Here is a 23,673-nt window from a genome sequence, read left to right on the forward strand (position 1 = left end):
CTAGGGTTCCTGAATTTTCCCCAACCGGTAGACCGGTTGCCCAACCGGAATTCCGGTTCTGGAAAATTCAGAACCCTCATTCGGAATTCCGGATGCACAACCGGAATTCCGGTTCCTCGCAGGCAGCAAACCCAAATTCTCATAACTTGCACAATTCAACCCCAAATCTCCTCAAACTTTCCAGACCTGTTCTATACCTTCCCTAGAACATTTCTAAGGCCTCAAAACAACCCAAAAAACACATAAACAAAAACCACCATTGGAGCTCAAGCTTTGAGTTCTAAACTCAAACTTGAGCAAATCCACCTAACAAGCAATCAAACCAACTTAATTCTACATAATCAAGCTCAAAATAACCTCTGGAAACTCAAGCAAACATCCTCAACATCACAGCAACAAAATAGAACCTTTTCTCTCAAGAATCACATATTTGCATAGAAAATTCAAAGCTTTGAACAAACTAACTAACATGCTTTCAACACAGCTCAATTAACATCAATTAACATGCTTTAAACCACATAATTTAACAACAAAATCACAGCAGCAACAACAACTAAAAATCATGCATGCATCATCAATTTATCAAACTTTTCCTAAGAAAATAAGAGAAGAAAGCTAGAAGACACCTACCACAATCAAGAATTCACTAGAGTTTAGTAAATCAAGCTTGAATCACCACAAAAAATCCAGCTCCAAGCACCCCCATGCACAGCCGAAAATAGAGAGAAAAAGAGAGTGTTTTTTTTTTTTTTTGAAATTTTCTTTCTTTTCTTTACTTAGTGATTTTTTTGTAAAAATGAAAGAAATAACATAAACCCACTTATCATATTTTATTTCAGCCAAGTAAACATAAATAAATATTTAATTTTCCTTTAACAAATTCACATAAAACAAAACACTAATGGGGCAAAAAGACCATTTTGCCCCTCCACCAAAAAAATCACATAATTCATACTAAAGGGGTATTTTTGGGACATTCTAAATTCCCGGCCATTCCCGACATTCCCAAAGTCTAAAACCCGTCCCCAAACTACTAACATACTAAGTTGTGATTTCTATTGAGCCAAACGCCGAGTTCCAAAATACCGGACACCGGAAATGCAAAATATGCAAGCTACTGAATAACATAAATAACAGTATCATAAATTATTTAAATAGCTATAAATAATTTCATAATTAATCATAAACAACTGCTAATTTCCAAATTAACTAAGCGGGCTTTACAACTATCCCCCCCTTAAAAGGATTTCATCCCCGAAATCTAACCTGAATAACTCTGGATATTGAGCTCTCATATCTGACTCTAGCTCCCAGGTGGCTTCCTCCACCTTGCTGTTTCTCCAGAGTACCTTGACCAATGCTATGGTCTTATTCCGAAGGACTTTCTCCTTTGAATCCAGGATCTGCACTGGCTGTTCTTCATAAGTCATGTCTGGCTGTAGCTGAAGACTCTCATAACTAAGTATATGAGAGGGGTCTGAAACGTATTTTCTCAACATCGAGACATGGAATACGTTGTGAACTGCTGATAAGGCTGGAGGCAATGCTAACCGATATGCCACTTGACCTATCTTCTCAAGAATCTCGAAAGGTCCTGTAAATCTAGGGCATAACTTGCCTCTTTTCCCGAAACGTTTAATCCCCTTCATCGGAGATACCCGTAAAAACACATGTTCCCCTACTTGGAACTCAACATCTCTGCGTTTCGGATCTGCGTAACTCTTACATGCACTTTCTGTGAGGCAAGCATTCTAGCTTTTATCTTCTCTATTGCCTCATTGGTCCGCTGAACTGACTCTGGACCTAGATATTTCCGCTCCCCTGTCTCATCCCAGTGGATAGGGGATCTACATTTCCTACCGTACAACAGTTCATAGGGAGCCATCCCTATCGTACTCTGATAACTGTTGTTGTAAGAGAATTCTATCAACGGTAGATACTTACTCCATGAGCCTTCAAAGTCCATAACACAGGCTCTCAACATGTCCTCCAATATCTGAATTGTCCTTTCGGACTGACCATCTGTCTGAGGATGGAATGCTGTACTAAATTTTAGCTTTGTACCCATTGCCCGTTGCAAACTTTGCCAAAATTTGGAGGTGAATTTCGGATCCCTGTCCGAAACTATAGACTTCGGTACCCCGTGAAGTCTTACTATCTCTCTGACGTACAGTTCTGCCAACTGATCCACTGTGAACGTTGTTCTAACCGGCAGAAAATGAGCAGATTTCGTAAATCGATCCACCACTACCCAAATGGAATCAAATAAACCCGTGGTCCTACGTAACCCGACCACAAAATCCATCGTAATATCCTCCCATTTCCATTCTGGTAGGGTTAGAGGCTGCAACAACCCTGCTGGTCTCTGATGTTCAGCCTTAATCTGCTGACAAGTGAGGCATCTCGACACGAATTCTACCAAATTCTTCTTCATACCGCTCCACCAGAAGTACGGTTTCAAATCTTGGTACATCTTGGTGGTGCCGGGATGCAGAGAATACGGGGTAGAATGAGCCTCCTTAAAGATCTCATTTCTCAGTTCCACACTGTTCGGAACACAAACCCTGGCTTTATACAAAAGCATCCCACTATCTGACACTGAAAAGTCTTTGGCTTGACCAGCCAATACCTCATCTCGGGCCTTTACTAACTCTGGATCCGTCATCTGAGCGGCTTTTATTCTTTCCAACAGATCAGATTGCAGCGTTAAGTTGTGAAGCTGACCCACCACAAACTCAATGCTGGATCTAACCATATCCTCTGCTAGCTGAGGTGAGATCTGAATCATACTAGCTACTTGCCCGGGACCCTTTCTGCTCAGGGCATAGGCCACTACATTGGCTTTTCCGGGATGATAGAGGATCTCGCAATCGTAATCCTTCACTAATTCCAACCAACGCCTTTGTCTCATGTTCAAATCTTTCTGAGTAAAGAAATACTTGAGACTTTTATGGTCGGTATAGATCTCACACTTTTCCCCATAAAGGTAATGCCGCCAAATCTTCAGTGCAAAAACCACTGCGGCCAATTCTAGATCATGAGTCGGGTATCGCTGTTCATAATCCTTTAACTGACGAGAGGCATAAGCGATAACCCGGTCGGCTTGCATCAATACACACCCCAAACCCTGTTTGGATGCGTCACAGTAGACTACGAACTTCTCCTTGTCCGAAGGCAAAGCTAGCACCGGAGCAGTAATCAACCTCTGCTTCAGCTCCTGAAAGCTAGCTTCGCACTTATCTGACAAAATAAACCGCTGATTCTTCTTCGTAAGCTCGGTTAGGGGCATTGAAATCTTGGAGAACCCCTCCACGAACCTACGGTAGTATCCAGCTAAACCCAAGAAGCTTCTGATCTCTGTCACTGTCTTCGGTCTCGGCCAATCCCTAACGGATTCAATCTTCCCGGGATCCACCTTGATCCCATCTTTACTCACAATGTGCCCTAGGAAGGACACCTGAGACAACCAGAACTCACATTTCTTGAACTTGGCGTAAAGCTTATGTTCTCGAAGTCGTTGCAGTACCATCTGAAGATGTAACTCATGCTCCTCTTCTGATTGAGAGTACACGAGGATGTCGTCGATAAACACAATCACACAGATATCGAGGAAATCCTTGAATACTCTATTCATCAGGTCCATGAATGCTGCAGGAGCATTGGTTAGTCCGAATGACATAACCAGAAACTCGTAATTTCCATACCTAGTGCGGAAAGCCGTCTTTGGAATGTCCTCCTCTCGGATTCTCAACTGATGATAACCCGAACGGAGATCAATCTTAGAAAAGACCGTCTTCCCCTGAAGTTGATCGAACAAGTCATCGATCCTAGGTAATGGGTATTTATTCTTCACCGTCAGCTTGTTCAACTCCCTGTAGTCGATGCACATCCTCATAGATCCATCCTTCTTCTTGACGAACAAAACCGGGGCTCCCCAGGGTGACACACTGGGCCGAATGAACCCTATGTCCAGCAACCCTTGGAGCTGAATCTTTAATTCCTTAAGTTCAGCTGGAGCCATCCTATACGAGGCTTTGGAAACCGGTTCCACCCCTGGTGCCAAGTCAATCACGAAATCAATCTCCCGCTGAGGTGGTAACCCTGGAAGTTCTTCGGGAAAAACGTCCAAAAATTCCCGAACCACTCTGATGTCCTCTGGCCGAATGGTGTCTGGCTGAGTGGTGTCCACCACCACGGCCAGAAACCCTAAGCACCCGCCGTGCAACAATTCTCTCGCCGACATAGCCGAGATCACCGGGATCCGAGATCCCTGAACTGAACCCACGAATACAAACGGTTCTTCACTTTCCGGTTGGAAGACCACCATCTTCCTTTTACAGTCAATGCTCGCCGAATATTTAGATAGGAAATCCATTCCTAAAATAATATCAAATTCGACTAAACTCATCTCTATCAGATCAGCGCTTAACTCTCTACCATCTATCCTGATCGGCATAGACCTAATCCACCTATTGGAGATAACCAATTCTCCGCCAGGTAACAGGGTTCCAAACCCTGATTCATATCTATCAAAGGGTCTACCCAATTTACTAAAGACTCTGGCCGCCACATAAGAATGTGTAGCCCCAGAATCAAACAACACTGAATATAGCGAGTTGTTAATAGAAAGCCGACACCGTGACTGCGGATGGTGGCATCCGCATCGGCTGCGTGATAGCGAACACCCCGGGCGGAGTGGGTATCGCTGGAGCTCTCGGTGCCTCTGGTCGGAGTTGGGGACATTCCCTCTTGAAGTGTCCGGGCATGCCACAATGAAAGCATCCCTGACCTTTGCACTCACCCCGATGGTGCCTCTTGCAGCTAGGGCACTCGGGATAGGAGAATCGGGTCTCATTACCACCGGGACGACTCCTGCGTTCGGTTCCCCGGAACCTCTTGTTCGACTCGAGCCACGGAAGCGGTGGGTGCCCTCTTCCTGCGGTCAATGGCCGAACCACTACTCCCTGCTATGGCCTCGATGCGGGAGGGGTAGGAGCTCCGCCACTCACCGAGATGCGGGCGGTCCCGACATACACCCCACCGCGCCCTCGGCTCGCGGTGCCTTCTCCACCATCCGAGCATAGGTGGTGCCGTCGTCGGTGGTGATCATCGGGTCATGCACGATCTTGGGATTCAACCCGTCCGGATACTTCTCCTTCTTGCTGAAATCGGTCGGCACAATTCCCGAGGCTAACTCGGCCAGCCGATCAAGGCGAGTAGTATACTCGGTGACGCTCATGTTCTCCCGTGGGTCGGGTGAACGAACTCTTTCCTCTTGGCGCTTCGACCGCCTCATTGTAGTATTTCGCATTAAAGAGTTCCCGGAACCTTTCCCGGGTCATGGTGGTGACGTCATGGATGCGAGACACCATGTCCCACCATACCGGAGCGTCCTCCCGGCCCGAAATGTGGCGCACACCACTGCGTCGTTACGGTGACACCCATGAAATTCGGTATCTTGGTGATCACCGTCGGCCATTGCTCGGCTTTCATTACATCCGGACCTCCCGGGAATACGGAGGTGCTTGCTTCCGAACCGCTCATACAATGGTTCCAATCTGTGGCCGCCACCACTATCTCGGCACAGGCGGCGAAGCGGTGCCACTTTGGAACTATGGGCACTGGGCTGCAGGAGCACCTGCCGTCTCAACCTCCGAATCTCGAGGTCTTGTTCTTCGATCCGGGCTTGCATTTTCGCAAACCGCAACTCCCGGCGGGGCTCCCCGATCGGCAGGGGAGCCTGGCGCAGCTGTGGCGGGTTCTCATCACCCCGGCCACGAGCCCGCCTCGGGGACCTCTACCTCGGCCCCTAGCAGTGGGGGACCGAGCTCCACGACCTTGATTCGACCCTACGGAGTTGCCCTGACTCCTGGTAGTCCGCCTGGCGTCCATCTAGTTAGAACCGCCTGCGAAACCAAGAGTTGGCATATCAGGTCGTATTCAAGGAGAGCTTACTAATGCCGCTTAATTTGGAAATTAAAAACGAAACATGCGCCTATTCTACTATCAGGCTACTAACATGCTTCCTAACAGGCTTTTCTTTTTCATAACTGAATAAAATAAACTACTAAAGCAATAAAGGCTTACTGAACCGTGAACCGAGCTAGCTGGCGATGATGATTGTACATGTCGTGACGATCTTCGGAAGACAACACAGCGGCTACGATACCAAATTGTAACACCCTAACTACCTTAGGCGTATTACGTGATTTTTAAACGTCTTTGTGCAGCTCGTTGCTAATCAACGAGGTTTATGGAAAAACGTGATTAATTAAAATTTTGCTTTTTAATTAAACTTATAAACCAAATTACAAAAGACTCGGGATCCCGATTATAAAATCATTTACAAAAAGTTTCAACTGTTTAACTGTTACATAAAATAAAAGTCGTCTAACAACCAGTTACAAAAATTCAGCCTTGCTGTCCCGAGGATCGTACGCTCCAGGCCTAACCGCCTCGACATGTACAATCTCATAAGCTCGCTCACAGTCCATCAGCTATAGCCTTGCCTTTACCTACACATGAACATAAACTGTGAGCCGACGGACTCGATAAGAAAAGCATAATAATATCATACATAATTCTAACTGCCGTGTCCAACACGATGCGAGTCCCGCCTACGCCATGTCCAACATGGTGCGAGCCACTACCGCCATGTCCAACATGGTGCGAGTTTTGAACGTTCATAGGGACGGTACTATGGACAAGTATCCTCCGATCGGTCGAGCCGGTCATACTCATTCTTGGTCATACTCCGGCTGTACCGACGGGATAGGTCAATAGTACGGAACCACCAACCAAATGTCGGCTGATCGGTCGAGCCGGTCATACTCCGCCGTGGTCATACTCCAACCTGTACCGACGTGACAGGGTTGGATGGTTCGAAGCCTATATACAACTAATGTAATATAATAGGCTTCCTACATGCACGCTAAACATGTAATCTACATATGCATACTGTTATACTAATATTACCTGGATTCCGATTTCAGGTGTGCTCAACCCGACCGGAAGGCCGAGCGGATTGCGGCTCTAAACCATAAAAATCACAACGCTATAAGTGACACGCTAAATCACTTCCCGGGTACTAAAACTAGGAACTAAAAGTTTCCCTATCGATAAAAAGCATGGCAATACCCCTAAAAACATAAAAACGAGGAAAACTAGGGTTCCTGAATTTTCCCCAACCGGTAGACCGGTTGCCCAACCGGAATTCCGGTTCTGGAAAATTCAGAACCCTCATTCGGAATTCCGGATGCACAACCGGAATTAGGTTCCTCGCAGGCAGCAAACCCAAATTCTCATAACTTGCACAATTCAACCCCAAATCTCCTCAAACTTTCCAGACCTGTTCTATACCTTCCCTAGAACATTTCTAAGGCCTCAAAACAACCCAGAAAACACATAAACAAAAACCACCATTGGAGCTCAAGCTTTGAGTTCTAAACTCAAACTTGAGCAAATCCACCTAACAAGCAATCAAACCAACTTAATTCTACATAATCAAGCTCAAAATAACCTCTGGAAACTCAAGCAAACATCCTCAACATCACAGCAACAAAATAGAACCTTTTCTCTCAAAAATCACATATTTGCATAGAAAATTCAAAGCTTTGAACAAACTAACTAACATGCTTTCAACACAGCTCAATTAACATGCTTTAAACCACATAATTTAACAACAAAATCACAGCAGCAACAGCAACTAAAAATCATGCATGCATCATCAATTTATCAAACTTTTCCTAAGAAAATAAGAGAAGAAAGCTAGAAGACACCTACCACAATCAAGAATTCACTAGAGTTTAGCAAATCAAGCTTGAATCACCACAAAAAATCCAGCTCCAAGCACCCCCATGCACAGCCGAAAATAGAGAGAAAAAGAGAGTGTTTTTTTTTTTTTGGAAATTTTCTTTCTTTTCTTTACTTAGTGATTTTTTTGTAAAAATGAAAGAAATAACATAAACCCACTTATCATATTTTATTTCAGCCAAGTAAACATAAATAAATATTTAATTTTCCTTTAACAAATTCACATAAAACAAAACACTAATGGGGCAAAAAGACCATTTTGCCCCTCCACCAAAAAAATCACATAATTCATACTAAAGGGGTATTTTTGGGACATTCTAAATTCCCGGCCATTCCCGACATTCCCAAAGTCTAAAACCCGTCCCCAAACTACTAACATACTAAGTTGTGATTTCTATTGAGCCAAACGCCGAGTTCCAAAATACCGGACACCGGAAATGCAAAATATGCAAGCTACTGAATAACATAAATAACAGTATCATAAATTATTTAAATAGCTATAAATAATTTCATAATTAATCATAAACAACTGCTAATTTCCAAATTAACTAAGCGGGCTTTACAATCTCGAAGTATTTTTCTCCACTAGTCATAATTATTTGATACTACTAAGACGTCTATATGAAGATTTGTTTCGCGTTAAATTTGGTTTAAGGATAAAATACATTGAAGGTGTAACGGTAATTTAGTGCCTATTCAATGTAGATCGTCTATTAGAGGGTCATTGATCAAATTAGGATTATAACAATGGATAATGAATAGTGTATCTATATCGTGGAATATATAGAGCGTTTTATATGACTGAGAGTGCAATTCCAAGTTCTAAGTGTGGATTCAATAAGGAATTAATAAGTTAGGGAATTTACTTGGTAAATTCGGTTCAACATATTGGAAGCTCGGTTATATAGGCCTATGGTCCCCATACTAGTTGAGACCATACTGCTTGTAAGACTCAGTTAATTGATTTTAATTAATCAATTATAATTCTAAAGTTAGACTATGTCTAGTTTATGAATTTTCACTAAGCAAGGGCGAAATTGTAAAGAAAAAAGATTCTAGGTTTATTTATTAATTAAGAGACCTTATATGTCTATATTAATAAATACATAAAATGGCAATATTATTTAATAATTAATTTTTAGTTATTAAATAATTAGAATTGGCATTTAAATGGTTAAAATTAGAAAATTGGCATTTTGAGAACATGGGATTGAAAAATAACAAAATGGAAAAATTGCAAAGTGAGGCCCATTATCCCTTATATGGCCGGCCACTACGCAAGCCTTTTACCATTTATATTTTCATTATTTTAATGCCATACAATTCTAACCTAAACCTAGATGGCATTCTATAAATAGAAAGTGTTGGCTTCAGGAAACTATGACTTGCATATTGTTCCTTTCAGAGAAAAGCCATAGCCGACCCTCTCTTCTTCTTCTTCTCTTGAATTTCGAAATACCTTGAGTGATAGAGTAATGCCCACACACATCAAGTGCTATCTCAATCATAGTGTGTAAGACTGTGAAGAATCCAAACAACAAGAAGGAGAATCAGCATCAATGGAAGGAGAGAAAGAGATCCAGGTTCAGATCTTGGTGATGCTCTGCTACAAAAAGGAATCAAGGGCTAGAGATCTGAACGGAAAACGTTCTACTTTTCAGGGTAAATTTTAACAAGTTTCTCCTTACTCTTACACTCGTTAGTGTTCTCTTACAATCTCACCCTACATATCTCAAAAAATAGTGAAATTTCACAAGGACAAGCCAAGAGCATTGTGCATGACTTCTCTATTGGAAACATTGAGTGAAAAATTAGTTTTCAAGCACTAACAATCATTTTAATCGAAATAGTGAAAATCTCAAATTTTTGATAGTTGTACCCCATTGTGAAATGTGGTTCGGAACCATCTCGAAGTATTTTTCTCCACTAGTCATAATTACTTGATACTACTAAGACGTGTATATGAAGATTTTTTTCGCGTTAAATTTGGTTTAAATGGCCCCCTAATTCAAAAATTGAAAACGTTCTACTTTTCAGGGTAAATTTTAATAAGTTTTTTCTTACTTTTACACTAGTTAGTGTTCTCTTAGAATCTCACCCTACACATCTTAAAAAGTCGTGAAATTTTACAGGGGATGAAGCCAAGAGTGTTGTGCATCACTTTTATATTTGAAGCATTGAGAAAAGAAGTAGTTTTCAAGCACTAACAATCATTTTAATTGAAATAGTGAAAATCTCACATTTCCGATAATGGTACCTCTTTTTGAAATGTGGCCTGAAGTCACCTCAAAATATTTTTCTCCACTAGTTAAAATGATTTCATACTACTAAGACCTAAATATGATGATTGTTTTTGTGATAAATTTGATTAGAATGGCCCCCTAATTAAAAGATTGAAAACGTTCTACTTTTCACTGTAAATTTTAATAAGTTTTTCTTTACTCTTACACTTGTTAGTGTTCTCTTACAATCTCACCCTACACATCTCAAAAAATAGTAAAATTTCACAAGGACGAAGCCAAGAGCCCTGTGCATCACTATTCTATTGGAATCATTGAGAGAAAAAAGTAGTTTTCAAGAACTAATAATTATTTTAATCGAAATAGTAAAAATCTCACATTTCTGATAGTGGTTCCCCTTTGTGAAATGTGGCCCGGACCCATCTCAAGATATTGTTCCCCACTAGTGTTTTGGCCGGAAAACAGTCAAGATTTCTTTTTGAGGGTCCTTTTTTCAGTTCCTAATCCCCATTCTTTTACGTGATCCTTCTTTATATATCCCCTACGTCTTCTTTGCTTGCATGGGTTATTTATCATTTAACCATTGTCATGTTGACACGTGTTCTTATTCTTTCATTCTTTTTGCCCTCCGCCACGTGTTTGTGTTTTAGTAGTTAACTCTCTCGCTACACGTGTTAGTGCCTTTAGTGGGTTTTTAGAGTTATTACTCTTCCTAGCTTCGGTGTTGTGTCTGTCGGCATCACATTCCTGAATTTATTAATTTCATATTTTACGCTTTAGTTTTCCTCCCACTTCCGACGGGATCCTTGTCTGCGGGGATCCAAGTTCTCATCCGTCGGGGGCCTTTATTCCATAAGTTGTGTTACCTCGGTCCCCTTTTATTGTGCCCTAGTTACTTTCTCCGTCGGCATTTTCAGGTATTTCCTCCGTCGTAAAGGTATCCGGGTGCCTTTTCTGGTCCTGGTATACTATTTTACTTGTAGTTAATCCTTGATTCGTCGGCTTCTCGTTCCTTCCTGTTTCTTCTTCTACTTCCGTCGGCACTCCCTTTACTCGTTCCCTGTTGTTTATCGTTTTCCTCCTTTTTGTCCGTAGTGCCCCCTTATGGATTGGCAATCTGGATTGGTGGTTTGGTCATATCGAGTCGGGCCTACTTTTATATTCTTGGGCTTGGGTATATTTATTTTAATGGGCCCTTTCAATGTGGGCCTTTTGGTAGTCCTTTATTTTGTTGGGCCATTTTATTTCCAAGTTCAATTTTTCCCCCCAAACACTACTCCCCCCAGTTCCAATTATAGTTTTATAATCTGGAACTTGTTGGAAATTATTTTACCAGGATCTTAGATCTACTCACAAGTATGTTTATTAACACCCTAAATATGAACTTTCTAAAACGATGAAATAAACACATATAAAGTTTAGGAAACCTTACATTGGGTGCAGCGGAATTAAATGACTCCTTCCGTTCAGATATCTAGCCCTTGATTCCTTTCTGTAGCAGAGCATTATCAATATCTGAACCTAGATCTCTTTCTCTGAATCTTCGATGCTGAAACGTCCTTCTTGCTGAAAGTCTTTCTTCACGATCTTCCTCACTATGATTGAGGTATCACTAGCTGTGTGTGGGCACTACTCTTACACTAAGAATTTCGAAATTCAAGAGGGAAGAGAAAGAAGAAGTGGCAGCTAAAGATAGGGAGAGAGAAAGGCTCAGGTTTTCCTCTGAAGGAAAAATAGAAAATTTAAGTGTAATTTTCCTGAAGCCTTCACTATCTATTTATAGCATTCCACTAGGGTTAGGTTTGAATTATTTGGCATTAAAACAATGAAAATATCAGTTTAAATTGCCTACAAAAGTGGCTGGCCCTATACTAGTGGATTTGGGCCTCACTTTTTGCAATTTTGCAGTTTTACCTTTTCTGCATCTGATTTTCTCAAAAACGCCAATTTTCTAATTCAACCATTTAAATGCCAATTCTAATTATTTAATAACTATAAATAATTATTAAATAATATTGTCATTTATCATATTTATTAATTGAACCATACAAAGTATCATAATTAACAAATATGCCCCTAAAACTCTTTCTTTACAATTTCGCCCTTAGTGAAAAATTCACAAATAGACATAGTCTAATTAGAGAATTATAATTGATTAATCAAAACCAATTACATGAGTCTTACAAGCAATATTATCTCAACTAGTGGGGGGACCATGGGTCTATATAACCGAGCTTCCAATAAGTAGATCAAGAATTTAGCACTAAAATTCACTAACTTATTAATTCTTCGTTGAATCCACGCATAGAACTTAGAATTGCACTCTCAGTATATAGAATGCTCTATATGTTCCACCATATAGACACATCATTAGTTATCCATTGTTATAATCCTAATGTGATCAATGATCCTCTATATGAATGATCTACACTGTAAAGGGATTAAATTACCGTTACACCCTACAATGTATTTATTCCTTAAAACACTTGACCCCGTATAAATGATATTTCAGCTTATGTGAAATGAGTACTCCACCATTTATGTTCGTTTGGTCAAGCTCGAAGGAGATCATCCTTTGCTTACTATTCGCCAGATAGAATCTATAGATTCCATGTTTATGCTAGCGCTCCCACTCAATTGCACTACCGTGTTCCCAAAATGTACGTATCACCCTGACCTAAAAGTAGGCTTAACTAACAAATCAAAGAACACGAATAGCCTTTCAAGATTGAGCCTAATCATAACAAGATTAAGAACATTTGATCTAGGATCAACTAGGCGATATTGACTTGAATAGATATTACGGTAAGTTTAATAAATCTAAGTCAAAGTTCAATATCAGTCCCTTCCGATGCATACTCCATGCATCCAACCTGAGCTTTACTTTAACCAATGCTCTGGAAAGAACATAGCATTTCTCCAAATGCAAGTAAACTCTGTTGTAGATTATCATATCAGTAAAACCCTATGTCTGATAAATCTAGGAAACTTTATTCACATAGTCATGTTTACTTTCCAATGTGTTGACAACACAATAAACAGGATTAAGTATGTGAAAAGGGTTTCAGATGAATTCATACATTATGTACATATAATCATGAAATAAATCATGTGAACCATGCAACATTAAATGTTGTTTCTGATCTATATTAATAAGTAAATTTGATTATATTGAAATGAGTTTTATTTAGGGCATAAAACCCAACAGAACTGCCCCTGGTAACTGCCTTAGCAGTTTTAATATCAGTTTTTGTTTGTTATTACTGATTTCTCATCATATATATTTTTTGGTGTACAGTTCCCTAATTTTGAATTTTTCAATTTCTTAAGAAGTGGCGGTTACCCTTGATGTGATGGGTGTACCTCGAGAACCGTTTTTCTTATAAATGCCCTATTAATTCCCTAACCTCCCTCTGTGTTTTGGCGGCGCACTCTCGAGTATAAGACTACCAATTTCGAAAATTCATTTCGTGTTTTTCTCTCTGCTGCTCGTTTCAACTTCTCTGTGCTAGATCTTGCTGTCTTCAGGTATATATATTATGCTTCTCTATTTAACTTAAGTTTAATTTCTTTTTTATCCTTTTTTATTTCTCCCTCCCCTTTTTTATATCTTCCTTTCATCCTTGCCTTCTTTTCGTTCATTTTTACCCCTTTTATACGTTTTGTTTTAATTACCGTGTATATTTTTTTGTATTACCATCCTTCCGCTGTCTTCCCTCCCATTTTTCTTCTGGGATCTTCCCCTTTCTTCTACCCTATTCTCTTATTTCCCCTTTTAATCCTGGCATTTCCTCGTTATGGTTAGATCGTAAGGGCAGTTTTCTTCTTAGGGTTAGCCTCTCTCCCCTTTTTCTTTTGGGTAGGCTTTGGATTCCGATTGTCGTTTTGGCTGTGGTGTAATGTCGAATACGGATTGTCCAGGTGTCTCTCCTTCGATTTCCGATTCTCTTTCCTCGAGTATTGCTCCTGGATTCGTCGAATCGTTGTTAGTCTCTGATAGTCCTCCTATGGAGACTGAAAACGTTGAAGTCCCCGACGACCCAGAAGTTGAGTGTTTAGGCAGCATCTCCGTTATTCCCCGTTCTCGTTCTGGAGGCGAGGCGGGCGTTAGTGGCCAGGCAGCCCCGTCCGAAGGGGTTACTCTAGCAATTCCCCCGTTGAAGAAGGCCAAAAAGCAAAAACATGCTCTGGGTAGTTCTTATCTGGATGTTAGGTCGAGTTGTCCGTCGGTCCTCACCCGGCGTGAACTCGACTCCTTAGTTTTGTCGCGTGGTTTTCTGTCGGGGGTCGAAGTTAGGCTTCCTAAACAGCATGAGAGGGCGGATTCCTCTCAAAATGAGTGGGTATGCCTACACTCATACTGGTTTGAGTCGAAGATTAGGCTGAGGTTACCCATTCCTAGACTTATTAAGGAATTTCTTATACATTATTCGCTTGCTCCTGCCCAGTTACTTCCTAATGTGTGGGCTATTCTTTTGGGTCTGATTGTATTAGGGGATAAGGTGGGCGTTCAGTGGGAAGTATCCGACGTCATCCACTTCTATTTTCTGATGGAAAAAGAGCCGGGGCGCTAGCACCTTCGTCCTAGGAAAAGTCGTTCCTTGTTGACTGACTTAGAGACTTCCCATAAAGGGTGGAAGGAAAAGTTCTTTTTTGCCCGAGGTCCTATTAAGTTTGTTTTCGACGATCCTACGGCCACGTTTATTAACCGGAGCTGGGGGGCTACCGGTAATTTCCTTATCTCTATTACTGGGTTTTTATTATTCAACCTCTTTCTTCCCCCTCCTCTCTCTCTCTCTCTCTCTCTCTCTCTCTCTCTCTCTCTCTCTCTCTCTCTCTCTCTCTCTCTCTCTCTCTCTCTCTCTCTCTTTTTCTTGTACCTTTGGTTATTCAATTGTACTATTTTCCATTGTCGTATGTAGATTTTTGTGTATTTTTCTCTTCTCTTTTTTTTTTTACTAACGGCTTATTTGATGTTGATTCCAATGGGGGTGTTTTTGTGCGTGGGTGAAGGTGAAGGCAATTCCGGGGGGTTGGCCCCGACGGGAGCCTCCAATCTAGGGCCTCCTGATCGGGAAGGTTTCTCTCAGTTTGAGACCCTCCCGACGGCTACACCGGGCCTTAATTCGGGGTTTCCATCCTCTTCTCCTACTCGGACTCCTGCCTCTCTCCTCGGCGTGCCGTCGACTTCCCAACTTGCCCTTTCTCCCGCTTTAACTGACCTTACATCTTTCTCTTCCGGCCGAGGCTCCCTGCCTCTACCCAGTCATCCCCCGCGGATGTCGGCTGAATGGGACGAGAATCCTGTCTTTCGGATCAAGAAGGATGTTCCGTTCGAGGAATCGGCTGAGAATTATTTCAAAAATCTCCTGGACGCCGTCAGAAAACCTGATGATGATTTCTACATCTCCCACGGGCGTGATTCTATTTTAAAGGACACTGCCATCTCAGGAATAAAGGTATTTTACTCTTTGCATGTGCCTCGATCCGTTTTAGTTTTTGCTTTACTTACTATTACTCATATGTACCTCTATTTTTGCTAGACGGCTTTGAGATGTGCCCATGCTATGAAGTTCGCCCCACAAACTGACAGGGAGAAGGAGAGTTTGGCCAAGGGCTATTCTCACTACAAGAAGAATTATGAAGCGGCTGTTGCTGCGAAGACGGCTGCTCTCACTAAAATTAGCGCTTTGGAGGTCGACATTAAGATTTTGAAGAGCAAAGCCGACAATCTTGAGTCAGAGAAAAGGAGTTGGGACCTTACTCGGTCGGCCCTTGAGTCAGAAAAGGGGACTCTAAGTGGCAAGGTGGCTTCCCTGGAGACTAGTCTGTCAGCGGTGAATTTGGAGAAGGCCACTTTGTTGCAAGAACGTGATGCTTTTCGTTCTGAGGCCGAGACGGCTAAGGACAAACTCTCTTCCTTGAGCGGAAAGTTGTCCGAAGCCGAGAAGGCGTCGGCTGAGGCCCAAAAGGTTGTGGTTGCTGAGAAGGAATCCTTGGCCAAGGAGATTAAAATCCTGACGGGCCAAGTTAAAAAGGCATTCCTTAGTGGGAGTTATCAGTCGTCCTTTAAACTGTACTCCGAGTTTAAGGAGGGCAAGTCAGATACCTGGAATCTGGACGAGTTCTTTGCGAAATACTCCGAGTTTAAGAAGGATGAAGATTTGGTGGATTCTCCCTCAGAGTCTGACGAAGGCAGCAGGGGCGAGGACGACGACGGAGCCTAAAGAGATGGGAGGGGATTTTCCCTACTCATATTTCAATAACTTCCTTAATGCCCCCTTTTTTTTATGCGTGTATGACAAGTTTTATGGACAATTTCCTTATTGTTATTATGCTGTTTTTTTTATATCGTTTTTGTTCAAGGACAAATTTATGGAACAATCTTTTTATTTATTTGTCTCGTTTATTGTTTAAGGGTTTGTAAGGATTTTTCCTCTGGATTTATGTTTTAATCTTATTTTCCTTATTATGGTCGTTTACACAAGGGAGAGGGGGGGTATTTTTTCGAAACGTTTTGACACCTGGGAATGCGCATCTATTGCCATTTAATGCCTTATATGTGGGTGGATTTACCTTTTCGCCTTCCTCTTACCTTTCCTTGGCCACCTTTTGTGTTCTATTTAAACCAACACTTCCCTTTGTTCATGGTGTCTTTTTAGCGTAGCTTCTAAGTTTCTCTTTTTATACGAATACGTTTTTTTTTTATTTTCCTTTTCCCTACTTCAGAAATGTCAAATCCCTCAGGTTCTCCTCTTCCTGAATCTTCAAGCGGGGATGAGTTCCATTCTGACATCGGGGATCGATCCCCCCCAAGTCCTTTGATTTTTTCACGTTACTACCGGCCCAGTGGCGAAGCTATTGTTAGAAGGATGATGAGGGCTTACAGGGCTAGGTGCAACGATGCGTCTTCATCTTCTGATGAAGAGTGGTTGCAGAATTTCTTTGAGAATGAAGGACGTAATATTTCAGCTGCCACAAGGGTGCCTGCTGAATTCCATGCCCTTCGCCTGCGCGCTGAGCGACGCCGGGATAACCGTCGGATGCAAGCTCGGAACCGGCGGGCCTGGCATGAGGACTTGGAGAGGGAGCGTTTAGCTAACGAAAGACGAATGGAAGAGTGCTTAAGGGAGGGAGCTCCTTTTTACCCCCGAGCTTCCCCACAGGTTGTTGTCGGTGTCTGAGGAGGGTTGTTTGAGGGTCTATTGTGATCCCTGGTTCCCTGTGCATACTCTGCTGGCACCATCCCGACCGTGAACGCTTCTAACTCCTAAGTTCTAGGTTTTGTTAAATATTCGTCACTTTTTGTGTGTTATTTTTTGGCTGTACTCGACCGTTGTTTAATATGTCTTTCTATTTCTTTTCTCTCTTTTTTTTTTTTTTGTTTCTAGTTATATTTATGTAACTTGTATTTGCAATCCTTGAATAGGCTCGTGTTTATTACTCTTGTTGTCTTTTCCTATGTCTTATGCCTACTTTAAGTGATGTTGGGGGAGTTGTGGCTCCTTTAGGTGTATTTATTGCCAATCATTTATACATACAATTATTCGTATTCATTCCAAGAGTTTTTTTTTAAAAAAAAAATGGGGTACTTTGGGAAGTGGGATGACATATATACTCTTACGGGTGTTTTTCGAAATTTGAGTGCACGTGCTTTAGTAGGCACGTGTTTTTAAAACAAAGTGGTGACTCTTCGTTTCTTTTTTATGGTTATTATTTTGCATGTAATTTTGTATAAATAGGCTTCTCGTTGAGTTCCTTTTTTATCTAGAATATTCTTCAACTCTCTTTTAGTTTTCTGGGTCAGTTCAACTGTGCTCTTCGTTTGTCCTTCCTGCATTATGTCTTCCCTACCCGAAAATCAGATACCTTACTCAAAGGAGCCTTCCTCCTCCAACATTTTCTCAGGACTGCAGCCTTTAGATCCTGCTTTTCTTTCTTTGAACCCTTTTTCTAGCTTTCTTGATTTTGAGCCCACTACACTTCCTCCATTGCATTTTTCAGAGGTCTGCAACTGTCCTTGCTTTGAGCAAGCTGCATTGGGCCTTGGAACTTATGCTGCTTCTCGCGTCGATGTTGCGCCACCTTTGGATATGTGTCCTTTTGCTATTTTTCCTCCCACATTGACACCAGTCGAAGCGGCTAAGGAGGAGCCTGAAGTATCAGAAGGAAGTTCGACTCAGACAACAACGGCTTATTATCTCGAGATCGAGTCTACTGCCCAATTCGAGAACTTCGAAGAAGTCCCTGCTCCTACGGATGTTTCCCCCTCAGCTTTCTGTATATCTGCTTCTTCCTTCCCTCAAGAGTTACCTCAGGTGGTATCCGAGATCATACGCCCTCCTTCTTTCTCCAACTGTCGGGGGTGGCTTGCAATGCGGAGGATGTTTCAGCAGAGGGAGAGTTTCTCCGTGTAGGGGGTCTCCTCTCCTTTTTTTTTTATTTACCTTGTAGGCTTACGTCGGCACCTTTTCATATTTTGGGTTTGTATTATGTAAATTTTGTAAGTTTACGCCGTCGGCGTTATATAACACCCCATTTATCATATTTTGTATGGGCCACTACTCCCCCCAGTTTTTTGAAAATAGAGAAAGTACTCTCTTTTCATAAAACTTTAGTTTTTGTGTAAGGTGGGGTAATGGATTTTCTGTTTCGTGTTCTTGTTGCTCTTTATTAATGATAATTTTACTTTATATTCTGTTGTTTCTCGACATGTACTTGCTTATCCATACGTTTTAATTTCGAAAGGAGTTTTTGGTTTTTTTTTTTATGTTGTACTTGCTGGTTGTCCTCTTACGATTTTTGTGCTTTATATATTATCGTACCAAATGGTCTTATTCTTGCCTTTTGTGAAAAGGTCTTTTATGTTGCCTTTCGTGAAAGGTCTTTGCATTGCCTTTCGTAAAAGGTCTTTTTTGTTGCCTTCCGTAAAAGGTCTTTTTTGTTGCCTTCTGTAAAAGGTCTTTATTCTTTTTATTTTTAACTTGGACGATACTTTCCGAATTCCCCTCATTTTTATTTATTTTAAAGAGAAATTTCGATGATGGTTTCCATGTACTTTAAAGTTCCTAACTTTTAATTTATACATAGAATTTCTTGAGGTACCTTGCATTCCAGCTTCTTGTGATGTCGGCTCCGTCCATGGTGGACAGCCTGTATGCCCCATTTCCCGTCGGGTTTATCACTCGGTACGGTCCTTCCCAGTTGGTGGACAACTTTCCCGCTCGGGTTTCTTCCGTGTTCTGAAAAACTTTCCGCAGGACCAGTTCCCCTGGGAGGAATTTCCTTGGCCTTACTTTCTTATTGTATTGTTTCGCCACCGCGGAGCAGTAATTCTGCATTCGGGTCAAGGTGTGCTCCCTTCTTTCTTCGACGTCGTCAGCAGCTTGTAGTCTTAGGGAAGTATTGTCTTCGTCACTTAACTCGGATAAGTACTTGGCCATCTTCAGTTCTTTGGCTTCAAAATCTCGTTTGACCTGCTGAACTATCAACTGAGAATCTGACTGGACTAGTACCCTCTCGGCTCCCATTTCCTTTACCAGTTTTGTCCCGTGGATTAGAGCTTCGTACTCAGTGTCGTTGTTGGTAGCTCGGAAGCCTAACTTTAGAGACTGCTCTATCATTTCCCCGTCGGGTGATTGCAATACTATTCCCACTCCGCTTCCTCTGACATTTGAGGATCTGTCTACCTTCAGTAGCCAGTCCTTTCTGGCGAATTCCTTCTCGGGCGGGATAGGCTCCGGGGTTATCTCGACCAAAAAATTTGCCAGCGCCTGCCCCTTAATAGCCGTCCGGGGCAAGTACTGTATATCAAACTCGCTTAATTCTACCGCCCACTTCATTAGTCTTCCGGATACCCTGCCTTGTACAAGACCCGCTTTAGTGGGAAAGACGTCATGACCGAGATTGTATGGCATTGGAAGTACGGCCGAAGTTTTCTTGCTGAAGTGACTAAGGCCCATGCTAATTTTTTGATTATTAGGTATCTTCCCTCTGCCCCCGAGAAAGTTTTACTGGTGTAATAAATCGGTAACTGCGTCTTCCCTTGCTCCCTTACCAGTACTGAGCTTGCAGCATACTTAGACAAGGAGAGGTAGAGGAGCAAGGTTTCGCCGGGCTCTGGTTTTGAAAGGACGGGAGGCGTTGTCAAGTATTTTTTCAATGCCTCCAAGGCCAGCTGGCACTTTTCGTCCCAATTGAATTTGCGGTTTCCCCTTAGTAAGTCGTAGAATGGAAGGCTTCTGTCTGAGAGTTTTGAGATAAAGCGGCTTAAGGCGGCTATCTTACCTGTTAATTTTTGGATGTCTCTCACGGTGCGGGGTTGTCCTGTCGCTTGAAATGCTTCGATTTGGTCTGGGTTCACTTCTACCCCTCGTCGAGTTACTAGATGACCTAGGAACTTTCCCGATCCGACAGTGAAAGCGCACTTGGCTGGGTTGAGCTTCATCGAGTGGGCGAGGAGGATCTAGAAACACTCTCGCAGATGATCGACGTGGTCAGCGCCATCTTTGGATTTCACTAACATTGTCATCGATATAAGCTTCCATAGTAAGTCCCAATTGTTGGGCGAACATCTTATTCACCATTCGCTGATACGTTGCCCCAGCATTTTTAAGTCCACAGGGCATCACCTTGTAGCAGTATGTCCCCTGTTTAGTGATGAATGATGTTTTATCTCCGTCGGGAGGGTGCATCATTATTTGATTATACCCTGAGAAGGCGTCAATGAAGCTCATTAGTTCGTGCCCCGCGGTGGCGTCAATTATCATATCAATGTGTGGCAGCGGGAAAATGTCCTTTGGACAAGCTTTATTTAAGTCAGTGAAATCTACACATACTCTCCACTTTCCATTCTTTTTGGGAACTACCATGGGGTTGGCGAGCCAAGTTGGATATTGTACCTCTTCGATGGTATTGTTTTTAAGCATTTTTGCAACTTCATCATTTACTACCTTGTTTCGATCTGTTCCCATTTTTCGTCTCTTCTGTTTGACCGGGATGTAGTTCGGGTTTACATTCAATCTGTGAGTAATGATGGTCGGATCTATTCCGGGCATGTCTGAGTGATCCCATGCAAATACTTGGACATATTCCTTTAATAATTCTATGACTCGATTCTTCCGATCTCCAGTAAGTCTCGTGCCGATATAGGTTATTTTTGCTGGGTCCATTGGGTATATGGGTACTTCCAGCAACTCCTCTAGCGCCGGTGATTGTTCTTTCGTCGGGGTCGAGGAGTTGATTAATTGCTATAACTTGTTTTTGTTCCTCAAAGATGAGGAGTAACACTCACGGGCCCCCAGCTGGTCCCCTCGAATCTCCCTTACCTCACCCTTGTAGGGGAACTTAATTACTTGATGGTAGGACGACGCGACCGCCTTCATTGCATGAATCCACGGCCTGCCGAGGATGGCGTTGTAGGCCGACGGGAAATCCACAATTAAAAATTTTACTAATTTGTTGACTCCGTTCGCGTAGATGGGTAGTTGGACGAAACTTCGAGCAACAGCGCTTTCACCTGAGAATCCTACCAGTGTGACCTGGGTGTCCTGGGCTTTTAGGTCTTCGATTTCCATTTCTTTCAGAACCCCGGCAAACAGAATGTTGGCTGAGCTCCCAGTAGTGTCGACAAGCATGTGTTTCATTCGAACATGAGCAACGTCCAGGGTGATGACAAGAGCATCATCGTGGGGGTGTTCTAATTCAGAGGCTTCCCCTCGGTTAAATGATAAGAGCACGTCAGGGCCATCGCTGTCAATTGACGTCATAGCCCTTACTGATTGGACCCGTCGGGCATGGGCCATCGAAGCTCGTACTGAATTCCCACTTAGGTCTGACCCTCCCGAGATGACATTTACGGTTTTCTTAATGTACGGTGGAGGGGACTGGTCCTGGCTCTTGTTACTCCCACGTTGGATGTAAAGTGCGATGTCCGAAACGAGGCAGTCCCGGAAGAATCCTTCTTTCACTAGACGGTTGACCTCTATCTTCAACTGCCTGCACTCGTAGGTTGCGTGGCCGTGCTCTCCGTGGAAAGCACAATATCGCCCCTTATCTCTCTTGACGGGGTCCGTGGTCATTCTTGGGAGCCATTTGGTTTCCTTCAATCCCCGCAGTCGTCTTATCAACTCAGTTAGGGTAATGGTCATCCGTGGTAGCTCCTCTTCTCCCCGCTGGGCGTGCGGCTGCCCCGCCTCACCCATACTCACCATTACTGTCCCTCGGGTGTTCCTTTCGTTGGCCGAGCGGTTGTCAGTTTTATTATGAGGCCGTGCAGCTGGTGTTCGATTCTTAGATTCGAAGAGGAAAGTATCTCCTGATGTCAAAGTTTCGCGCGACACTTCCTCATTGTGTCGCTTCTCTTCTACTTCCAAGGCCACATATCCTCTTGCCATAGTCAGGGCCCTTGTGAGGGACAGGCCAGGTTCCACTATGATCGCCTTCTTTAATTCTGAACCCTGTATCAATCCTTGCATTAGTGCTTTTGTCGCCACTGAATCAGTGCATTTCGGGATACTGACGTATTCTTCGCTAAACCTGTTGATAAAATGTTCCAGAGGTTCGTCGAGGCGCTGGTGTATTAACATTAGGTCTGTATCCACCTTGGCGGTTCGCACACTTATCGCGAAATTGGCCTGGAATCTTAGGATGAGATCCTGGTAAGAATTTACTGTGCTGGATGGTAAGTTGTGGAACCAACGTAGAGCGGGTCCTCTCAATCCTTGCGTGAAGGTATTGCACTTGATCGCCTCCAAGTCCTCTAGTGGGACGGAGACAGTTAACATTTTTTGCTCAAACTGACATACGTATTCCGAGGGTTCTCCTGTCCCGTTATACTCTGTTAATTTAGGGGCCACGTAACGCTGAGGGGCTTCCACGCGCAGGATGTGGTTCCCGAACGGTGAAAGGGTTGACCCCTCCATTCGAGCCCATTCGCAGTGTACTCCCATCTGGCTTTTCGCTTCTAATGCTATCAATTTGTTCCACATCATTTCCTGTAGCCTCTCCGTCTCTTTACTCGCCGTTGACGGATTTCCAGCAACTGTTGGATCCATGGTTTGCTTTCGGGGTGTTGTGCGGAGTGCTTCCGCTTCAGTTATCTCTTCCACCTCGTCCCTCGTCCTTCTGGGCTGATCCCTATGGTGAACTGGGGCTTCTTGAATCGCTAAGTTTCCTTTTTCTCCCATTTCTTCATGCATGCATCGGGTATGGTTGCCTGAGAGGTCGTTATTATCAGTGTGATTTTCCTTCTCAATCCCTCCTCCCATCTGGCGATTACAAGTTTCTTCCGCATGTGGTGGTCATTGGTACCCTTCGAGGACAACTTTCATCTGTCCATTTTCGCTCTCAAGCCTTTGGATATGTTCCTTTTGAAGGAAAATTTCCATTCCCTGGGTTGCCATTTTCCCTTCTTGTTGTTTCAGCCTCTCCAGGATCTCTCACCATGGTGGGGTTGGGTTTACTGCGTCCTCGCCTGCGTCGCCAGTGTTCGCCGGTGTTCCAAGGAGGTTATTTGGGTTATTTTGAAGAGTGAGATCCTCCTGTTCATTTGCCATATCTTTTGTTGATTATCTTACGAAAAGGTTCTTTTACTGAGAAAAAGAAAAATCTTCCCACAGAC

The 23,673-nt window shown here is 42.8% G+C and overlaps 1 protein-coding gene across 1 annotated transcript; it reads right to left on the minus strand.

Annotated features, from left to right (window-relative positions):
- Positions 1-21,301: 21,301 nt before the first annotated feature.
- LOC133039342 (uncharacterized) lies at positions 21,302-23,320 on the minus strand. The gene has a single exon (XM_061118214.1). The coding sequence runs from the start codon at positions 23,318-23,320 to the stop codon at positions 21,302-21,304; it is 2,019 nt and encodes a 672-aa protein (XP_060974197.1).
- Positions 23,321-23,673: the final 353 nt, after the last annotated feature.

The sequence above is a fragment of the Cannabis sativa genome, chromosome 6 (assembly GCF_029168945.1).
Source record: "Cannabis sativa cultivar Pink pepper isolate KNU-18-1 chromosome 6, ASM2916894v1, whole genome shotgun sequence".
NCBI classification, from domain to species: Eukaryota; Viridiplantae; Streptophyta; class Magnoliopsida; order Rosales; family Cannabaceae; genus Cannabis; species Cannabis sativa.

Coding starts and splice junctions, on each gene's coding strand:
- LOC133039342 (XM_061118214.1), bottom strand. CDS start 23,320: ATGGGAGGAGGGATTGAGAAGGAAAATCACACTGATAATAACGACCTC.